The 16574-nt window shown below is 31.4% G+C and overlaps 1 protein-coding gene across 3 annotated transcripts in view; it reads right to left on the bottom strand.

Moving 5' to 3' along the window:
- The window catches only part of PHF3 (PHD finger protein 3), a 112613-nt gene that overhangs the window by 44348 nt on the left and 51691 nt on the right, over positions 1–16574 (bottom strand). For all 3 annotated transcript variants that reach the window (XM_074237291.1, XM_074237292.1, XM_074237290.1), the window contains 3 exons: positions 11904–12065; positions 8544–10281; positions 1581–1890 (listed from right to left, as the gene is read on the bottom strand). In XM_074237291.1, the coding sequence (XP_074093392.1) occupies positions 1581–1890; positions 8544–10281; positions 11904–12065 (2210 nt within the window). The remainder of the gene's footprint in view (positions 1–1580; positions 1891–8543; positions 10282–11903; positions 12066–16574) is intronic.

The following is a 16574-nucleotide window of genomic DNA, read 5'->3' as shown; positions in this document are numbered from 1 at the left end:
TAAATGGTCTAAAAATGTTTTAATAGCACTTCTCTGGGCATCAAAAGTAGCAACAAATTGGGAAATAACTGGAAGAGATAATATAACTTTAATGGGAGATTATTATCCAAAAAGAAACAAGAGAAAAATGAAAAGATTTATATGAACTCAATAAAGGGAGATACCTCCACACACACAAAAAATATATATACACATTGAATACAAAATACAGAATAAAAAGATAAATGAAATGAAACTGAATTCTACTTGAAAAATAAATGATTATTCAAAAAAATAATGAAAAATGCTCCTACAGGCAGGGAAATATTCTTACAGTATGTGGCATACAGTAAGCATTTAATAAATGCTTAGTGACTGAATGACTAGGAAAAAATAGTATATACTTTAATATATGGTCATTTTCCTAAGTTTTTGCTTAATTGTTTTTCTCAATTAAAAGTTTGGGTGGGGGAAGGGGAATATTTCAGAAATAACTGTGATATAAAGTCAAAGGGCATCAATAAAACAAAGAAAATAAAAATCACAGAAAATTTCAAAATAATAATGAAGGTAAACCAGAAGGGTATAGGTGAAGAAGAAAAAGTAAAGATGTAGCCTTGCTAAGGGAAAGGGAAAAGAGGAAAAGAGAAAGAGGTGATAGAGGGCATCAGGGACAAGAGAGAGGAAGAGCAGAGGGATTTGCTAAAACCCAAAAACAAAACCAATTATTTCACTAGAAGAAACTGAAGAGGCTCAGAGAAAATAGAATTATTTTTCCTACACAAGATTGCTATTCCCAAGGGGGGAAAATCTTCAGTTTAAGAAAAATAATGCTAAGTTGGGTAAAAAATACCTGTCAATGGAAGGAGGATATTTTCTGTAAAATGAATAGATTTATCTTTATTTTAACCTTATTAGCAAGATGCAAGGGTTTTAGAATTATACATCTAACAGATCATGCAGAAAAAAAGCAAGGAAAATATTAAAATATACAAAAGCAATAAAGTCAAAGTCATAACCACATCCTTTGAAGACAGGAAGTCTTTCTTAATACAAAGGTAGTTAAAATTATCTATACATGAAATAATGCCAGTAGTAACTTAAAAAGCAAACTAAGAGGTAGGAACACTTGAGTTCAGTTTCCACCCATCAAGTATGGTTGTTTAACACTAATATATTTTAAGCAGTTTGCGCAACTCATAAAACTATAAATTTAACAGAAGAGATGCTGATTTACTTTGCTAGCTTTCTCAAAGTAATTTATTTTTATCAATTAATGTAATCACAACTCCAGATAAAACACTATCTGTATAAAAAGAAACCTTAAAATGCCAGTGTCCAAATTGAGAGTGAATTCTCACTTTAATAATTCTTATATAAAGCAAAATCCTAACAGTAGCTAAATATAAAGATTAAATAGAATTTGATCTGTCACATTTTTTGGACATTGCCAATATGATGATTTTTTTAGCTTGTTTAACCTTGAAAATTTGTTAAATTTTATTTTTCTTTTATTAATGGGGTGGTGCAGGAGAGGTGGAAGAGAAAAATAAATGCTGGTTACTAGGGAAAAAAATTTTTTTAACTTAAAGAAATCTTACCCGTCTTAAAATTTTGACCTTGTGCTTTGATGTATCATCTACATGCTTATTTTTTTCATTTGTAGATGCCTGTCTTGATAAACCAAGTTTTTCACAATCCATTGTTTTATCTTCTCTATGAACTTCAATTTTAGCTTGGTTTTCCAAAATTTCTGAATCCAAAGTTTCACTCTTTTTATCTTCTTCAGCACAACATTTCACACATACATATTCTTTGTCTTCTTCTCCCATTTGCTGTGCTTGTGAAAGGCTTAACCCTACACAATCTCCATGAAACCAGTCATCACATCTCCCGCAGCCAACCATAAACCTGGAAAGAAAACCTTCCAATTAATAAAGGGTTTAAAATTTACTCTCAAATAAATTTTTAAACTAGTTCAAAATAATGTTACTCCAAAAAATACTTTCATTACATTTTACCTAATAACTCAAAATTTCTTAGAAAGTTCAAGTTTTTCAAACTGTTGACATGTACCATGTTTTCTGGTATTTGATGACTGCACACATGTGTGCACACACAGTTCTTTTCTTACTCATTTTAGAGAAATATAAATTTTAACAACTGAATTTATAAACAGAAAGCCTACAAAGAAACCATTATAGAACACTAATTTCATCATTTTGTTTGAACATCAACACTGTCTTTATGTTGAAAAAAATGGGTATTTGCATATGTATAACTCATTGACATGATCAACTCTCATTCAAGGCATTCAAGATTCCAGTTTGCAACAGAATTTGTTCACAAAATCATATGGATCTGAACTTAGACATTCTTCAAACTACAGGACAATCAAGTTCACAATTACTGAGTCCACAAATTACTTCAAAAATTAACAGGGATTTAGGATTGACAAGTGACAAGTGATTGAAGTATTATTTCAAAATTATCCTAACTAATCTTAAATCAGCTACTAGTTCATTTCTAATACCACCTATTTTCAGTAATTATGATTAGAAATTATTTAGCTTTTAAAAACACTGCCTTTTTTCTCACTTCCGAAAGCTAAAAAAAAACCTGTCCTTTGATCAACTGTCAGAAAAATTTAAATTCACTTAATAATTCAAAAGTAGGATCTATTATGCATTAAACAAATTCTATCTCAGAAATAATCCCAAATCCTATGGACTAAATAGAAACTAAAATAGTAATGATTTAAAGAGATTTTGGGGGGTAGTCACAATTAAGGTTTAATTATTTGAAAATAGAGTCTTCTTAGGTTTACACATAACAAATTGTTACTTACATTCAATTTTGAACAACTTAGAAAATAAAAATAAAGACTTGCAGTTTTCTCCCCAGACCAATACTGGGTAATATTGGTTAACCAGGTAAGACGTTACATCATGGTTTTAGCCAAATTCATTATAAGCCTAAAATTATGCCTCTTTAATTCTATCTCTGGACCATTTTAGCAGGGGAAGGCACTTCATCATCAAACTGCTTAACCCCAATGTGCAAGAACATACCTTCTTTTAAAACACCAGAGTAAACTTGTGCTGCTTCCAAACCCTACTATGGCATTTAAAAAAAATAAACTCATCTATAGCATAACTATAAGTTATAACTAGAGGATAATAACAAGCATTAAACCTTAATTTTAATCATCAGTGATACACTAGGTCCCACAAAAACCCTTCTGCATATTCTAGTCATCTACAGTAGACTCTACAGTCATTTACTTTTAAATATTTGGTACTATTCAGTATTTATTAATACTCAGAAATATTTTTTCCTGTTCCTCTCTAACACATTATCATCTTCATCCTTATTACCAAGAACATCTTTTAAGTTTTGGAATTTAACAATATCTTGGAAAAAAAAAAGAATATTCAGTTGGATTTATTCTCTACAGAACTGCTGAGTAGAAGTTATATACTTTCATTATTTTTATTATTCCTAAAATTTGTTGCAATAGCTCATCTTGAGCCTTCATATTATCTTCATAAAGCTACGTATTTGGAAACAAAGTATGGTGTTCAATGTTCTTTGGGATTCATATCAAAAATAAATATAATCAGAAACTAAAAATATTCCCTCCATAAGACTGAGGATATAACTCAAACCACTGGTTTCTCAAAAAAATACAAAATAATCAATCTAGGAATTGGATTCTGATGTCCTAATTTTATCTACCATTGTCTTTTTTCCAAGCCACCTCCCCCCCCAAAAAAAAGCCAAGAAAGTTATTTTTTTTAAATATAAGTTCTTTTCTGGCTCAGGGGTCCATGAAGGTGATTTCTTTTTCCAAATGATAACCCTATATTTCTAATTCATCACTTGGTCGAAAGATAAATCTCTTCCCTGTTAAAGGAAGCTTGGTATGGTCTTGGCTGTCCCTACATCCAAAATCAGATGTGTATAACTTCAAAATTTAAATGGCCACATCCAAACTGAATTCAAGTTCTTTGGTGGTTAGTACATTATGGACAAAATTTCTAAGGTTTTCAAAATGGTGTTTGATGTTGAAATGAAATCCAAATGAACATCAATGTTTCAGAAAAGACCTTGGATTCCAGATCTTCCATGTTATTACCCATGTGACCTTGAGCAAGGAATTTACCGTCCAAGGGTCTGTTTATAAAGTAAAAGGTGTGGATTAAGATTATCTCCAGTTCTAAAATACGTCTAAAAATCTTTTAATTCTCCACTTCAATAATCCATGATTTCATTGATATGGCTGTATCCTCTACAAGTTCAGAAGACAACTCTTCCATATCTTAGTAGAAGATAGTCTTAATAGTTGTGGATGAAATTCTTCACTTTATGGCCAAGACTCTGTTTCTGTTAACTCGGTAAAAAGTAATTCTTTAATATCCAAGGTCATAGTTGGTCCTCTACTTCAAAACCTCTTCCTCCTAATTAGAACCTACCATAGTATACTCTAACAAAGCCTTTGAGAATCCAGTCATTCTCCACAGCAGAAAGAAAACTTGACAGATTGATCCTGTACTTAGTTTGAATAAACCTTCATGGCTAGGTAATTTATAAATTTGTCTTCCATGATATTATTGATAGCATGATATCTAGTTTATTTTGCAAATATTACAATCTTCTATTTAAACAAGTATCTAGTGCCATCTATTAAACACTTTAGATTACAAGTAATATTAGAACAGTGCCTTAGAGAGTTGCCGAGAACATGAGCATTCTCATTAACTACTTCCAAATGAATGAGGAATTAAGAGTGAAAAAAATTACTCACTAACCTTAAAATTAAATGATGGCAAAATGGATGCAAGCAGAAATTAGTAAATAAAATTTAATGCAAATTTCATTATTGAGATAAAGAAAATGCGTTAAGTCCAAAAGCAATTTCTTTAGTTGTGTTTTTGTGCTTCCTTTTCCATTGTGAATTTATGTAAAGTGTCCACATCAACTCAATCCCCCTTTCCCCAAGTCTATGGTTTCAATCATCCCTCATATCTACCCTTAGCAAGTAGCAATGAATGAAATTGTTTTAAAAAGTAGCAAGACAAGTAAACAAAATAAAATCCACAACATGGAAGTTATTCTTGACAACTGTACTTTGGTTGAGAGTATAACTCCAAATGAATTTGGATACCTGATTTACATATTTTTCACTTTACTAGAGTTTAAAATGTGTATACAAAAGACAAAGTAACAATATAAAAAAATCATTTCATAAATAATAATAATCTTTAGCTTTGTAGTTTTTTTTAATTATACAAACTTTCTATATATCACAAAGAAGAGTTATAAAAAAAAGAGGACTATTCATGCTTCTTCAAAGTCCTGGATTTGGGAAAGGGCAAATATGTTGCTATGAAGTTCTCTTATGTTCCAACTTTTTTTAAAAGGAGAAAGAGGCAAGGGAAGTGAAGAGAAGCACCTAAAATTTCATTCTAACAATAGTGCAGTATTTTACATCCAGGTTTCATATTACATATTACATCCCAGTTTCATATGTACATTACAGATTTTGAGTGCTTCTAATGTCACAACCTTAGTGTTTATATCTATCACTCCAAATTCTGTGATATTCCAGTATAATTAATATATTCTGAACCATTTGAATTCAATTTTATAATATACTAATTTTAATGTATACTATTTCAGTTTACAGAAACTCAGCTTTCTTTATTTTGGGGAAGTTATTTAATGAGTGACTATCTTAAAGAAAAATTATCTTAGGTCTCTAAAAAAGAATTCTGAAGGAATCAGAACCAAATAAAACCAAGTTTATCTTTAGGCATCAAAGGATCTCAATGTGAAGAACTGGTTTTTCTGTTGATTACCACAGTATGAATTCACTTTATTATAAAAGGATGTTCTGGATTTTATCTAACATTCATCTTCTGCAGGAGGGTCAAGAAATTGAAGGCAAAAAAATTTCTTCCAGAAAAACAGAGGAAGAATAGAAATTGAACATTTCTTCACAAATAGGCATTACTTTGCTTAAGGATTCATGGATTACTCTTAACAAGTGTGATTATAAAATTATCTAAATTTAAAAAAATAAAAAATAATCTAAATTTTGAAAACTCAAAGAAAATATTTAAAAAAAAAAAACTAGGAAATGTTAACAAGACAAACATTTCTAAACAACCATATATTGTGGGATATAAATTATGACATTTTTTCTGTTAAATGACACAGACAAGCTATTTCAATCCTAAAAAATATATAAAAATATTTAAAATATAATTTTAAAAAGAATCTCTGCTTGGGAAACACCTTCAAAAATAAATAATCTTTCTAGTACAAGAAAATTTCTTTCACAATTCCATTTTTTTAACTACAAAAGAAAATGGTAATTAAAGGGAGAAAAAAATGCATCAGAGAAAGTAGATGAAAATTATTTCCAAATTTGTTCAAGCAAGTTCAATGGCTTAGACATCAATCAAAAGGGCAAGTTTTATGATGCATCACAATTGTATATTAAAGAAGAGCAAAAACTACTTATCACTTAGTTCTAATAAAAACTGAATACTTGAAATGTGCTTTCTAAATAAGCAAACTCAAGTGAACTTCTATGTCTATCACAGTTTTAAGTCATAAGTCCTTTTTCACTTATTCTAAGTTAATGTTAGCACAGATGAAATGGGAATTTGGTCACCCCATTAGAGATATAAGCCTTATTAAATATTTAAATCAGTTCAACAAAGTAGACAAAGAATAGGATTCATTTTACATGTCACAATTACAGATTTTTCAGAAGCAAAAATTGTAATAAAGCTTACAGGATTCCAAGAATGAAAAAAAAAAAAGCAAAAATAATGGAAATGAGGGCCAATTAAAAAAAAAATACACAAATGTTTATACCTACCAAATCCTGTGATACGGTTTTATTTAAGAAACCCAAGATAGTATAATACTTCTAATATTTCATTCTACCCCAGCAACTTTTGAGGGGTTATTATGGAACACTCCCCTCACAAGAGAGGTTGAACAGGATGACTTCTAAAGCCCTCTCCAACTCTATAGTTCTGTAATGATAAACTCAAACACTACAGCATTTTATTTTGTTTTGTTGTTCAGTTGTTTCAGTTGTATCCAATTCTTTGTGACCTTATTTGGGATTTTCTTGGCAAAGATACTGGAGTGCTTTGCCATTTCCTTCTCCAGGTTATTTTATAGATGAGGAAACTGAAGCAATTCGGCTTAAAGTGACTTGCAGTTGTTAAGTGTCTGGGGTCACATTTGAGCCCAGGAAAATGAATCTTCCTGACACTAGGCCTGGAACTCTATCCTCTGGAGCCATCTAGCTATCTCTTCAACTAGTTTGCTATTATAATGAATTAGATGTGTATCATTAGATGTGTCCTAGTACTCTCTAATGGATTCCATTTGTTTTGAGTTTCCTTTATACTAAAATATTTGAAAAAACATTTGGAAAAAAAGTACTATTCAAAAGCAAAGTTTGACAATTTAAAAAAAGACCTGAAATGGCTTGGAAATGGTATAAAATATTCTAATATCACAAAACAAGTGTTTAAAATGTCATTCCATGTACAGTTAATAGTAAAAAAAAAGTCTTTAACATCCACGTCACTGAATCCTTACTCCCAAAAAAAGGTTTACATAATATAATTTGTGAGTGGAGAAAGTAACTGCATCAGTTTAATTTCAAAAAGGATAAAAGACCAAAGGTAAAGCAGTTTCCTAACAAAATATACACTATTTTTTATAATGTAGAATTGTATTAGTGTTGTTGATGTTCAAACAGCAACCTGAAATGATGAATATGAAATTCTTACTTCAACTTCATTTCTATACCCTTTTTCTTTAAAAAAAATATTGTTAATATTATTAAAGGGACAATTCTAAAAACTACAGGTTTCTGAATTCTAATGATAGTGGTTATCAGTATTGTTTTAAAAGTTCAGAGAATTTATAAGAACACTTTCAAAATACTGCATTCAAATAAAAAGTACATATTTGCCCTATTCCATGTTACAAAGAAAATTAAGATGACAATGTAACGGTGTCAAAACAGTTTTTAAGTTGCCAGTGTGATTACAAATTTTATTACAAAATTCAAATTTGTGTTTATAAAACATATAACTGTCCTAGGGAATGGTTAAGCTTCACTTTACACAAACTCTTTTTAATGATACATGTTTAAAATTTCCATTACATACTTCACTTTTTTGACTAGTGATCTTGTGTATCATTCATACTGATTGAATCCTAAAGTTTGAATTTTCTGATGCCCAGAAAATAAAACAATTTCCTAAATGTTTATAACAAAACAATTATATGTAAATTGGTTGATGTAGTAATATTACCTTTTCAGAAAACTCTCTAGGATGGCAAAACTATGTGCAAGTTATACAATAAGCTTGGATTTTTATTAACACACTTAAATTTCTTGATTTGTCAAAAACTTTAGAAGTACTTCTTTGTACACAGAGGAATAAACTGTCATACAATGATTCCCCATCTAAAACTTTTTTTTCCTTAAATGTACACAATCACACATACACACACACACACACCTGTTGCCATGTGGCTTTTTGCAAAAACCACACTGCTTGCTGGGAGCCCACATATATTTGTTTTCAGATGTAGAGATGTGTTCTAAGCCTTCTCGTTTTATAGTAGATATATTATCTGGAATGAACAATGGAGGTTCATCCAGAGAAAAACTTTTACTACTTCTTCTTTGGCGTGGTTGAAGGTTCTTCTCAACTTTTTTTACTTTCAGTTTATCCTCCTCCTTGATAGATTCTAAACCTAAATAGTCTATATCTTCCTTTACATGACTATTGGTTTTCATAGTTGCTGATAATTGCTGTTGCTTATGGATTTGTTTCTGAGTGGAATGTTGCAAATGTCTAGTATGGGCTGAAGTTGGATGGTAAGGTTCCTTAGAGCAACCTGGGTGGCCATGCATTTTGTCATTCAAAGAGTGAGTCAATAGTTTAGGAGTCTGCACTAAATTTTGAGCCTGGGACCCTTTTTTCAATGTTGTATGAGTTTGGTTTTTCACAGATTTGTTATCTGGACCACTATTTTGTGATTTCACATTTTTATCAACTTGTTTTTTTCTTACTTTAACTGGCTTATGAAAATTTTGCTGAGATTCCTCAGCATTCCTTTTCATACTTTTAATTCCAACTCTAGTTTTGCTATGAATTTCTTGTTTTGCTGAAACAATTTTTTTCTGAGTACCTGTAGTTACATTTTGCTTAGACTGAATCAGAGATTTAGAGTTCTTAGGCTTAACATTCTTACAATCTAATGAAGAAATATTACTGGACTGGCTGGTTCTGTCATCTTCAATTTCTGCTATTTCATGAGGTTCTACTTTAGTATTTTCAGCATGCTGTGGTGGACTTTGGTCAGGAGGACTACATATACTGTTTTCTAAAACACTGCCTTCTGATTCATTAATAGTATTATCTACACTCTTTAAATCAGTTTCATTAAATTCTGTAGTATCTGAGCGTTCATCAGATTCTTTAGTATCTGCCCCCAAAAGATTTGCAGTTTCTTGAAGTGAAGGTACAGCTTTAACAGCAGTTTCCAAAACCTCCTGCAATTCTATACTACATTCAGCAATTTCATCCACAGAATTGGATAGAATCACACTGTTCTTTTCTATATTGTTTGAAGTTGAACAAACAGCAATATCAGATGAGGTAGCAGCAGCATCTGCTACCTCCATTTGGTCAACCACTCTGGAAAGCTTTAAGGTTTCCTTTGATGTATGATCAATACTTCCATTAGAAGCCTTTTCTTCAAGATTAGCTTCACCTGTTTTATTGATAACAGGATCATTATGTTCAAGCTCTTTATTTATAAGCTTAAAAAATACTGGACTGTCACTCTTGGTTTTACTTTCTTCTTTTTCTTCAGTACTACAGGACTCTGATAGGTGAGGAGTAGTTAATGAATGGGATGGCACAGCTGTTTCTCCCTTGTGACATTTATGTTTAGTAACTAGTTTAGCTTCATCCTTAAGTTCATGACAAGATGCTGCTGCTGAATGACTTGAAGAAACTGTTGATACCTCAGGTACCTCTTCTGTTAACCCAGTAAGTCGACTACTCCTTCTAACTTCTGGTTTGGGTAGTGTACAAACACCTTCTTCCTTATTTTGACACCTGTCCAGTTGTCTGACTCCTGTTTTTTGTACAGGTGCATTCTTGACAGCTGCTCTCTTTGAATTACTTAAAGGTGTTGTATTTGAACGCTTGGCTATAGTGCTTTGTCGCAAACTTCGTACTTGTTCTATCACAGGAAAAAACAAAATAAGAATAACTTAGCTATTTTAAAGTTTAATTTAATTTCAATACAAATCTGCACTATATGTGGTACACTGCTTCATTAAATATTTGGATTTGTAATCACTTAATTTTCAAAACAAAAGTGTACTTTAGATAAAATAGCTTTCCTGTGGTGGTGGCATGCCTCATAATAGGAAATTTTCTATTTTCAAAGTTCTTGAAATTTTAATTGGACAAAAATCCACAGAGTTTGAACTACAACTGAATCAAAATAAAATCAGTCTTCTAATCCTTAAAAAGGTATGATGATCAACAAAAATGGGGATTCTATACTATTTCCCCAATTCTTGACTTAAAAATGGAATCAAGCAACATTTTAAAATATATGAAGTAAAAAAAAGTATCACTTCAATGTAAATTTTTTTAAATATCACCCATCACAAGTAGCCTGAGTCAACCTCTACAACCCATCCTCACTGAATTTGTATTTATTAATTGCATTTTTACTTTTATCATTACATAACATGCAAAAATATATACCAGAAGTTTACTAAAGAGTATGAGATAGGTAGGAACCTCCAGGGACCATATAAATGTGGAAAAATTAATTTAGTTAAAAGAATTATGTCAGTTCTACAAGATCCATAACTGGAAATGAGGAAATTATATTAAATGAACATCAAAGATGATCACCAAATCCAATTTTAACCTTAAGTTTCATGTTTTTCCCCAAACCAGAATAAGTAACAAGAAGAAAACTGTGTTTTCTTCTATTTGTCCTCATTTTATTGTCACATTAGGATCAGCACTAACAAGAAGTAAAAAGGCCAGAAAATCTTGTAAGAGATAGTTCTCAAGCCAAATACTTAGCTATAGTTACTACTTTACTGTACTTGAAATCAAAGTAGCAATTATAAAACTGTTTCCCTTATGTTTACCTAGAGTAAAACTCATACCCCAAACTTCAGAATTCCATTTAATATTAAAATCTATCAACAATTTAAATGTTTTTAACCTCAACAGAATACTTGTAAATCAATTAAAAAATAAAATCATAAAGATTTCAGATAAATATATGTTCCATGTAATATATTTAGATATGGAAGATTTTTATTATCAGGAAACAATTTCTAATATTTTACAGACCTGATTTTACAAATCTAATTATGAATGAAGTAAGTGAAAAAGTTATATTAGCATTACATTATTTTAGATCACACTAATCTGTCTATAGGGATTAAGAAAATAAAGTCAGTTTTCACTGGTCATTTAGTTATTAACGAAAGGGTAACAAGCACCATATCCCCTAACAACTATACCTTGGAAAACATTACAATCCCGGATAAGGAACTATATTATAACTGTCAGAGATTATCATTTCAGTTCTTTCTCAAAATCACATGTAGCAATTAAAATAACTTTTTTCCTGGTCACTAACAACTCATCAATGACTGAAAAATAAGTTAACTCTTAAGTGATTAGGAATTAGGAGATAGTGAGCAAACATTGTCCTAAAAAAAGTTTATAACCTAACCAACTTCTTTCTTGGAAATTATACACATTTACTAAGTCAGTCTGTCTGTCTGTCTCTCTCTCTCTATCTGTCTCTATCTCTCTGAAAATTACCTTGTGCCATTAAACGAGGTGATTTTCTTGGTGATCTGACTGAAGTTTCTTCCACTTTGTCCCTCAAATTTCTGTTAGGCAAAATAAGTTCTTCTTCATCAATGGTATCATTACCACTTTCTTTAACAACTCCTTCATCCATAATATCATCAAGACCAACAACTGAAAAAACAAAAACAAAAGAAAACAAAAGATCTCAACATGCGAATAAAATAAATCTAAAAGAATTCTTAAAAAGAAATGAGGAATCAAAATGGAATTGAAAAGCATGTGAGAAAGTTTAAATAAAACATTACCTCACTACAAGTCTAAATCCATTTACAGTATGTATCAAAATATTTTTTTCCCTAACTGAAATCCTAAGGGTCAAAGCTTTGCTATTCCTTCATATATTACAAAATGATAAAAGGAATTAAATAAGTAAAACAAAATTCTAATTAATAGATCATCATCAACCAGCTAATTCCCTTACAAACCAGAACTGTTGGCTAATCAAAATATGCTTCCATTTCAGATCTAAGAGTACAAATTTAAATACTGGTGGACTGAAGAAGTTGATCTGATTTCACTGGAAACCAGTGCTGCAGTCAAGTCACTCAAATTTGCTATAGGAATGGGATCAAGTGTCTGGCTCTGAAAAAGTACACATAGGACACACACACCCCCCCCCCCCCCCCCCCCGATCCACAAGAAAAGCTTGTATTTAGATCCACTCTTGAGGACTTATGTGTGGGAAAGAATGGTGACAAAGGTAGGAGTTTTTCCCTTCCCAGGAAGACAAGTATGCCAAAGATCCTTTGATGAAAAGCTTAGAAGGATGGTCAAAACTGGCAATACTGAATCATAAATCCTAGACCCCAATTCCAGATGGGATTTAGGTTAAAATTAGTTAGAACTGAGATTAGAACTATTGAATGGCTATTTATTTAGAACTCATGATAGATATACTATTTGCCTTTGTAATTAAATATATCGCAAAATGCTAAAAATCATTTGCATCTCAAACTTGAGAAAGAAAATTAGTGTCCAAATGACATAGAAAACATTCACTCAAAAAAGGCAAGAATAAAAAGGGACAGGACACGATAAAGGATTAAAATACTGTGGGGCAGCAAGCAAATTTGATTAGATTAACTAGATAGAGGAAGGTAAGAAAGGAGCCTGCTAGGGATGAAGATACTAATAGCAAGTAATATTAAAAAGAAAAAAATACCTTTCTGAAAACTGGCCAATGCTTCTGGAATATAACTTACTTTTTTTATTATATGGCTACATCCTAAAGGTTAGAAGGGGTCTCAGTTGTCATCTGTTGTTGACCTTTGCCATACAAATAAAATGAGCCAATCAGTTGGTTGTCTAATTGCTAAAATTTTTAAAGATATAGAGGTCTTCTTAAACTCACTATGAAGTTCTGTTAATTTCATATCTAATAAGATGTGCTTCTTAGTTACAGGTAAATTTTGTATAAAAAAATCTAACTTTTCTTTTACAATTTTGGAAATGAATTTCTTAAATTAAGCACCAAGATGAAATAAAAAGCACTCAAAACATAATTATCTACTTCAATATGTTATGTTTTGTAAATTTATTTGTTCCCAATCTCCCAATGTATTAGTGTGATAGGCAACTTTTATCATCTTTGCATATTTTTCACAATGATAGCTACATTAATACAGTTTTAAGATTAACCAAATTCTTTATATACATTATTTGCTTTAGACAATTATTAATTTTCACTTTGTAGATGAGATAAATAAGGTTCAAAAAATATTAAGTAACTTGTACACACTCAGTTAGGGAATGAGAATAAGCATTTATTAAGTGCCTACTATGTGCCAGATTTTCTGTCCAAGCACTTTTTACAAATAACTTATTAGATTCTCATAATAACCCAAAAAAGTTGGAATAATTACTATGCTCATTTTACAGTTGAGGAAACTGAAACAAACATGAGGTTAAATTACTTGCCTAGAGTAATTTAACTAGCATAAGTGTCGGCAGCCTTGTCTGAAATTAAGATTTTCTAATACCAGATCCCATACTCTATTTACCTAGCTACCTAGTAAGCAATGGATTTGGATTTATAATTAAATCTTTCCTGACTCCAAGTTACTAGCTCTTTCTACTATACCAAACCACCCACCTCCTGATGAGAGGTAATGGCTTCAAGGGGCAGATTAAGAGATGTTTCTTGACCATGGCTAATGCATTAATTTGTTCTCCTCAACTATCCACCTTTGTTACAAAAGCAACATGCATGAACTAAGAGTAAAAGAAATAGAATGAGGAAAACAATTACACAATGACAATGAAGTAAATGGAAAGAAACAATCAAAACAAAAACACCTTGTAATTACAATGATCAAGAATCTTGGACCGGAAGAAGAGTTGAAAATATATTCCTCTTTCTCCCTTCTTTGAATAAAGTATGATTGTAGAGTATCACATATATTGTCAAACTTGGTTGACATATTAATTGGTTTTGTTGAACCAATTTTTATTTCTCTTCTTTCATCATTTTGCTAAAAAAAAATGTCTCTCTGATAGGGGATAAAGGAGGAAGAAATATCTGAAAATCTGAAAATAAGTGTTCCTTCTCTTCCTACATTATCTCCAAAGAAGAAAGTGTGAGGCTGGTAGACTTTGTACAGTCCTCCTTCACTTAAATCCAACTCACTTGCATGTCATGGTATCATCTCCCTAATATCCATGGTCCTCGTCAAAAATGAAGTTCCACCACCACCAACAAGAAGCACTACCTTCTTTCTCAGTCGGTCTCACCTCTCCCATGGTTACTGCTTTCTCTTCCTAAATTATCTTTTCTTTAAAACTTCTTTATATGCATTCTGTACATATTTATGTGATGTCTCCTTCATTAGTCTTAGATTTTTTAGCAGCATCTGGCAAATAGTAGGTATTTTAATAAACGCTTGCAGATTTACTGGTTGATCTAAAACCAAAATATCAATAAAAAAAATTTTAGTAAAAAAAAAAGCTAACCTATGGAAGAAATTCAACCTTGGCTTCAGAAGATACAACTAGGAGTAATAGGTGAAGCTGTATTCAGATTTAAGTGGAGTTGGGTAAAGGAATGTGTTGCAGTTTTAAGAGAGTAAAAGTAAGAAATTTTTAGATTTGTGATGTGGGGGACACTTTCTAAATAGATGTGGGATAGAGGTGACAAAAAAACAAAAACAATATTTTTGCTATATAAAGTTAAAAAATTTAATGAACAAATTCAATGTAAGAAGAGGAACAATGGGAAACTAATTTAGATATCTCTGATATATGCTTGATTTCATATATATACAGTACATTATATATATGGAATTAATATGACATAGAAGATAATGTAAGACCAAGAACATTCCTCAGTAAATAAGCGGGCGATCAAAAGACATTTAAAAAAAAAACAACTCCAGCAATTTCTTTTTTTTTCTTTTTTCTTTTTTTAGTTTTTGCAAGGCAAATGGGGTTAAGTGGCTTGCCCAAGGCCACACAGCTAGGTAATTATTAAGTGTCTGAGACCGGATTTGAACTCAGGTAACTCCTGACTCCAAGGCAGGTGCTTTATCCACTATGCCACCTAGCCGCCCAACTCCAGCAATTTCTACACGATTTTCAAATGATCAATGAGCACATGAGAAAATGTCATAAAACAATAGGAGAAATGCAAATAAAAACAACACAAATCAAGATAGCATGGATGATTGGAGGGGTTGTACGAAGAGAGGCATATCAATATACTAATGAAGCAGGAAATTGGTGGAAACATTCTGGAAACCCTTTAAAACTATGATGGAAAAGTGACTAAACTATTCCTATTTTTTTTTGACACAGCAATGCCTAAGTGAGAAATAGGGTAGGGATAGAGTCAAAGACAGAAGAAAAGATCCTATATTTGTCCTCTGTCTGTGTGAGGTAAAGTTTATTCCCATCAGTTGGGAATGCCTGGATAAATTCTAATGTGAATATATGGAATATAATTTGTCCTAAGAAACCAGAAATAAATAATTCAGAGAAACTTTTTAAAAAGTATTCATTTTTGGTGGAAGGAAAAGGATAGATTTGGATAATTTTAAATAAACACTTCAATCCTAAAGATAAGATGTTAACTTTTTTAACAGTTAAAATAACCTTGTGGCATAACCAACTCACCCTTGAACTACTCCTTGAACCAAGGCCTATGGAGTTGCCATCAATCAACAAGCATTTATTAAATCCAACTATGTTCCTGACACTGTGCTAGCTGCTGGAAATATAGAAACTAAAGGGTAAGTCATTGTTCTCAAGGAGCTTACATTCTCTAAAAAAGTAGAGGTGGGGGAGTAGAAGTAAAGGAGAAAAACATGAACACAGAAAGAAGTATATGCAGACTGCATACCTCTTCTTCAAAAGTTAATTTTGAGAAGGGAGTAATTAGCAATTGGAGTAGGAGGTGAAATGCAAATAAGCTACACTACAGATGTACCATTAAGTTCATGAAAGGAGTTAATAAAAAACTCAATAGAAAAGAATGTTAAGTTCTTGAGATGTGTTATAGAAACAAAATTGACAAGATCTGGCAAATGACAGTACAAAAGTAAGAAGCCAAGGATGACACCAAAGTTGTGGACCTGCATGATTGAGAGGATGGTGGTTAGTTCAACAATACTAATGAAATTTGAAAGA

The sequence above is a fragment of the Macrotis lagotis genome, chromosome 5 (assembly GCF_037893015.1).
Source record: "Macrotis lagotis isolate mMagLag1 chromosome 5, bilby.v1.9.chrom.fasta, whole genome shotgun sequence".
NCBI classification, from domain to species: Eukaryota; Metazoa; Chordata; class Mammalia; order Peramelemorphia; family Peramelidae; genus Macrotis; species Macrotis lagotis.
The sequence above is the reverse complement of the archived record's forward strand: the minus strand, read 5'-3'. Positions and strand labels throughout refer to the sequence as shown.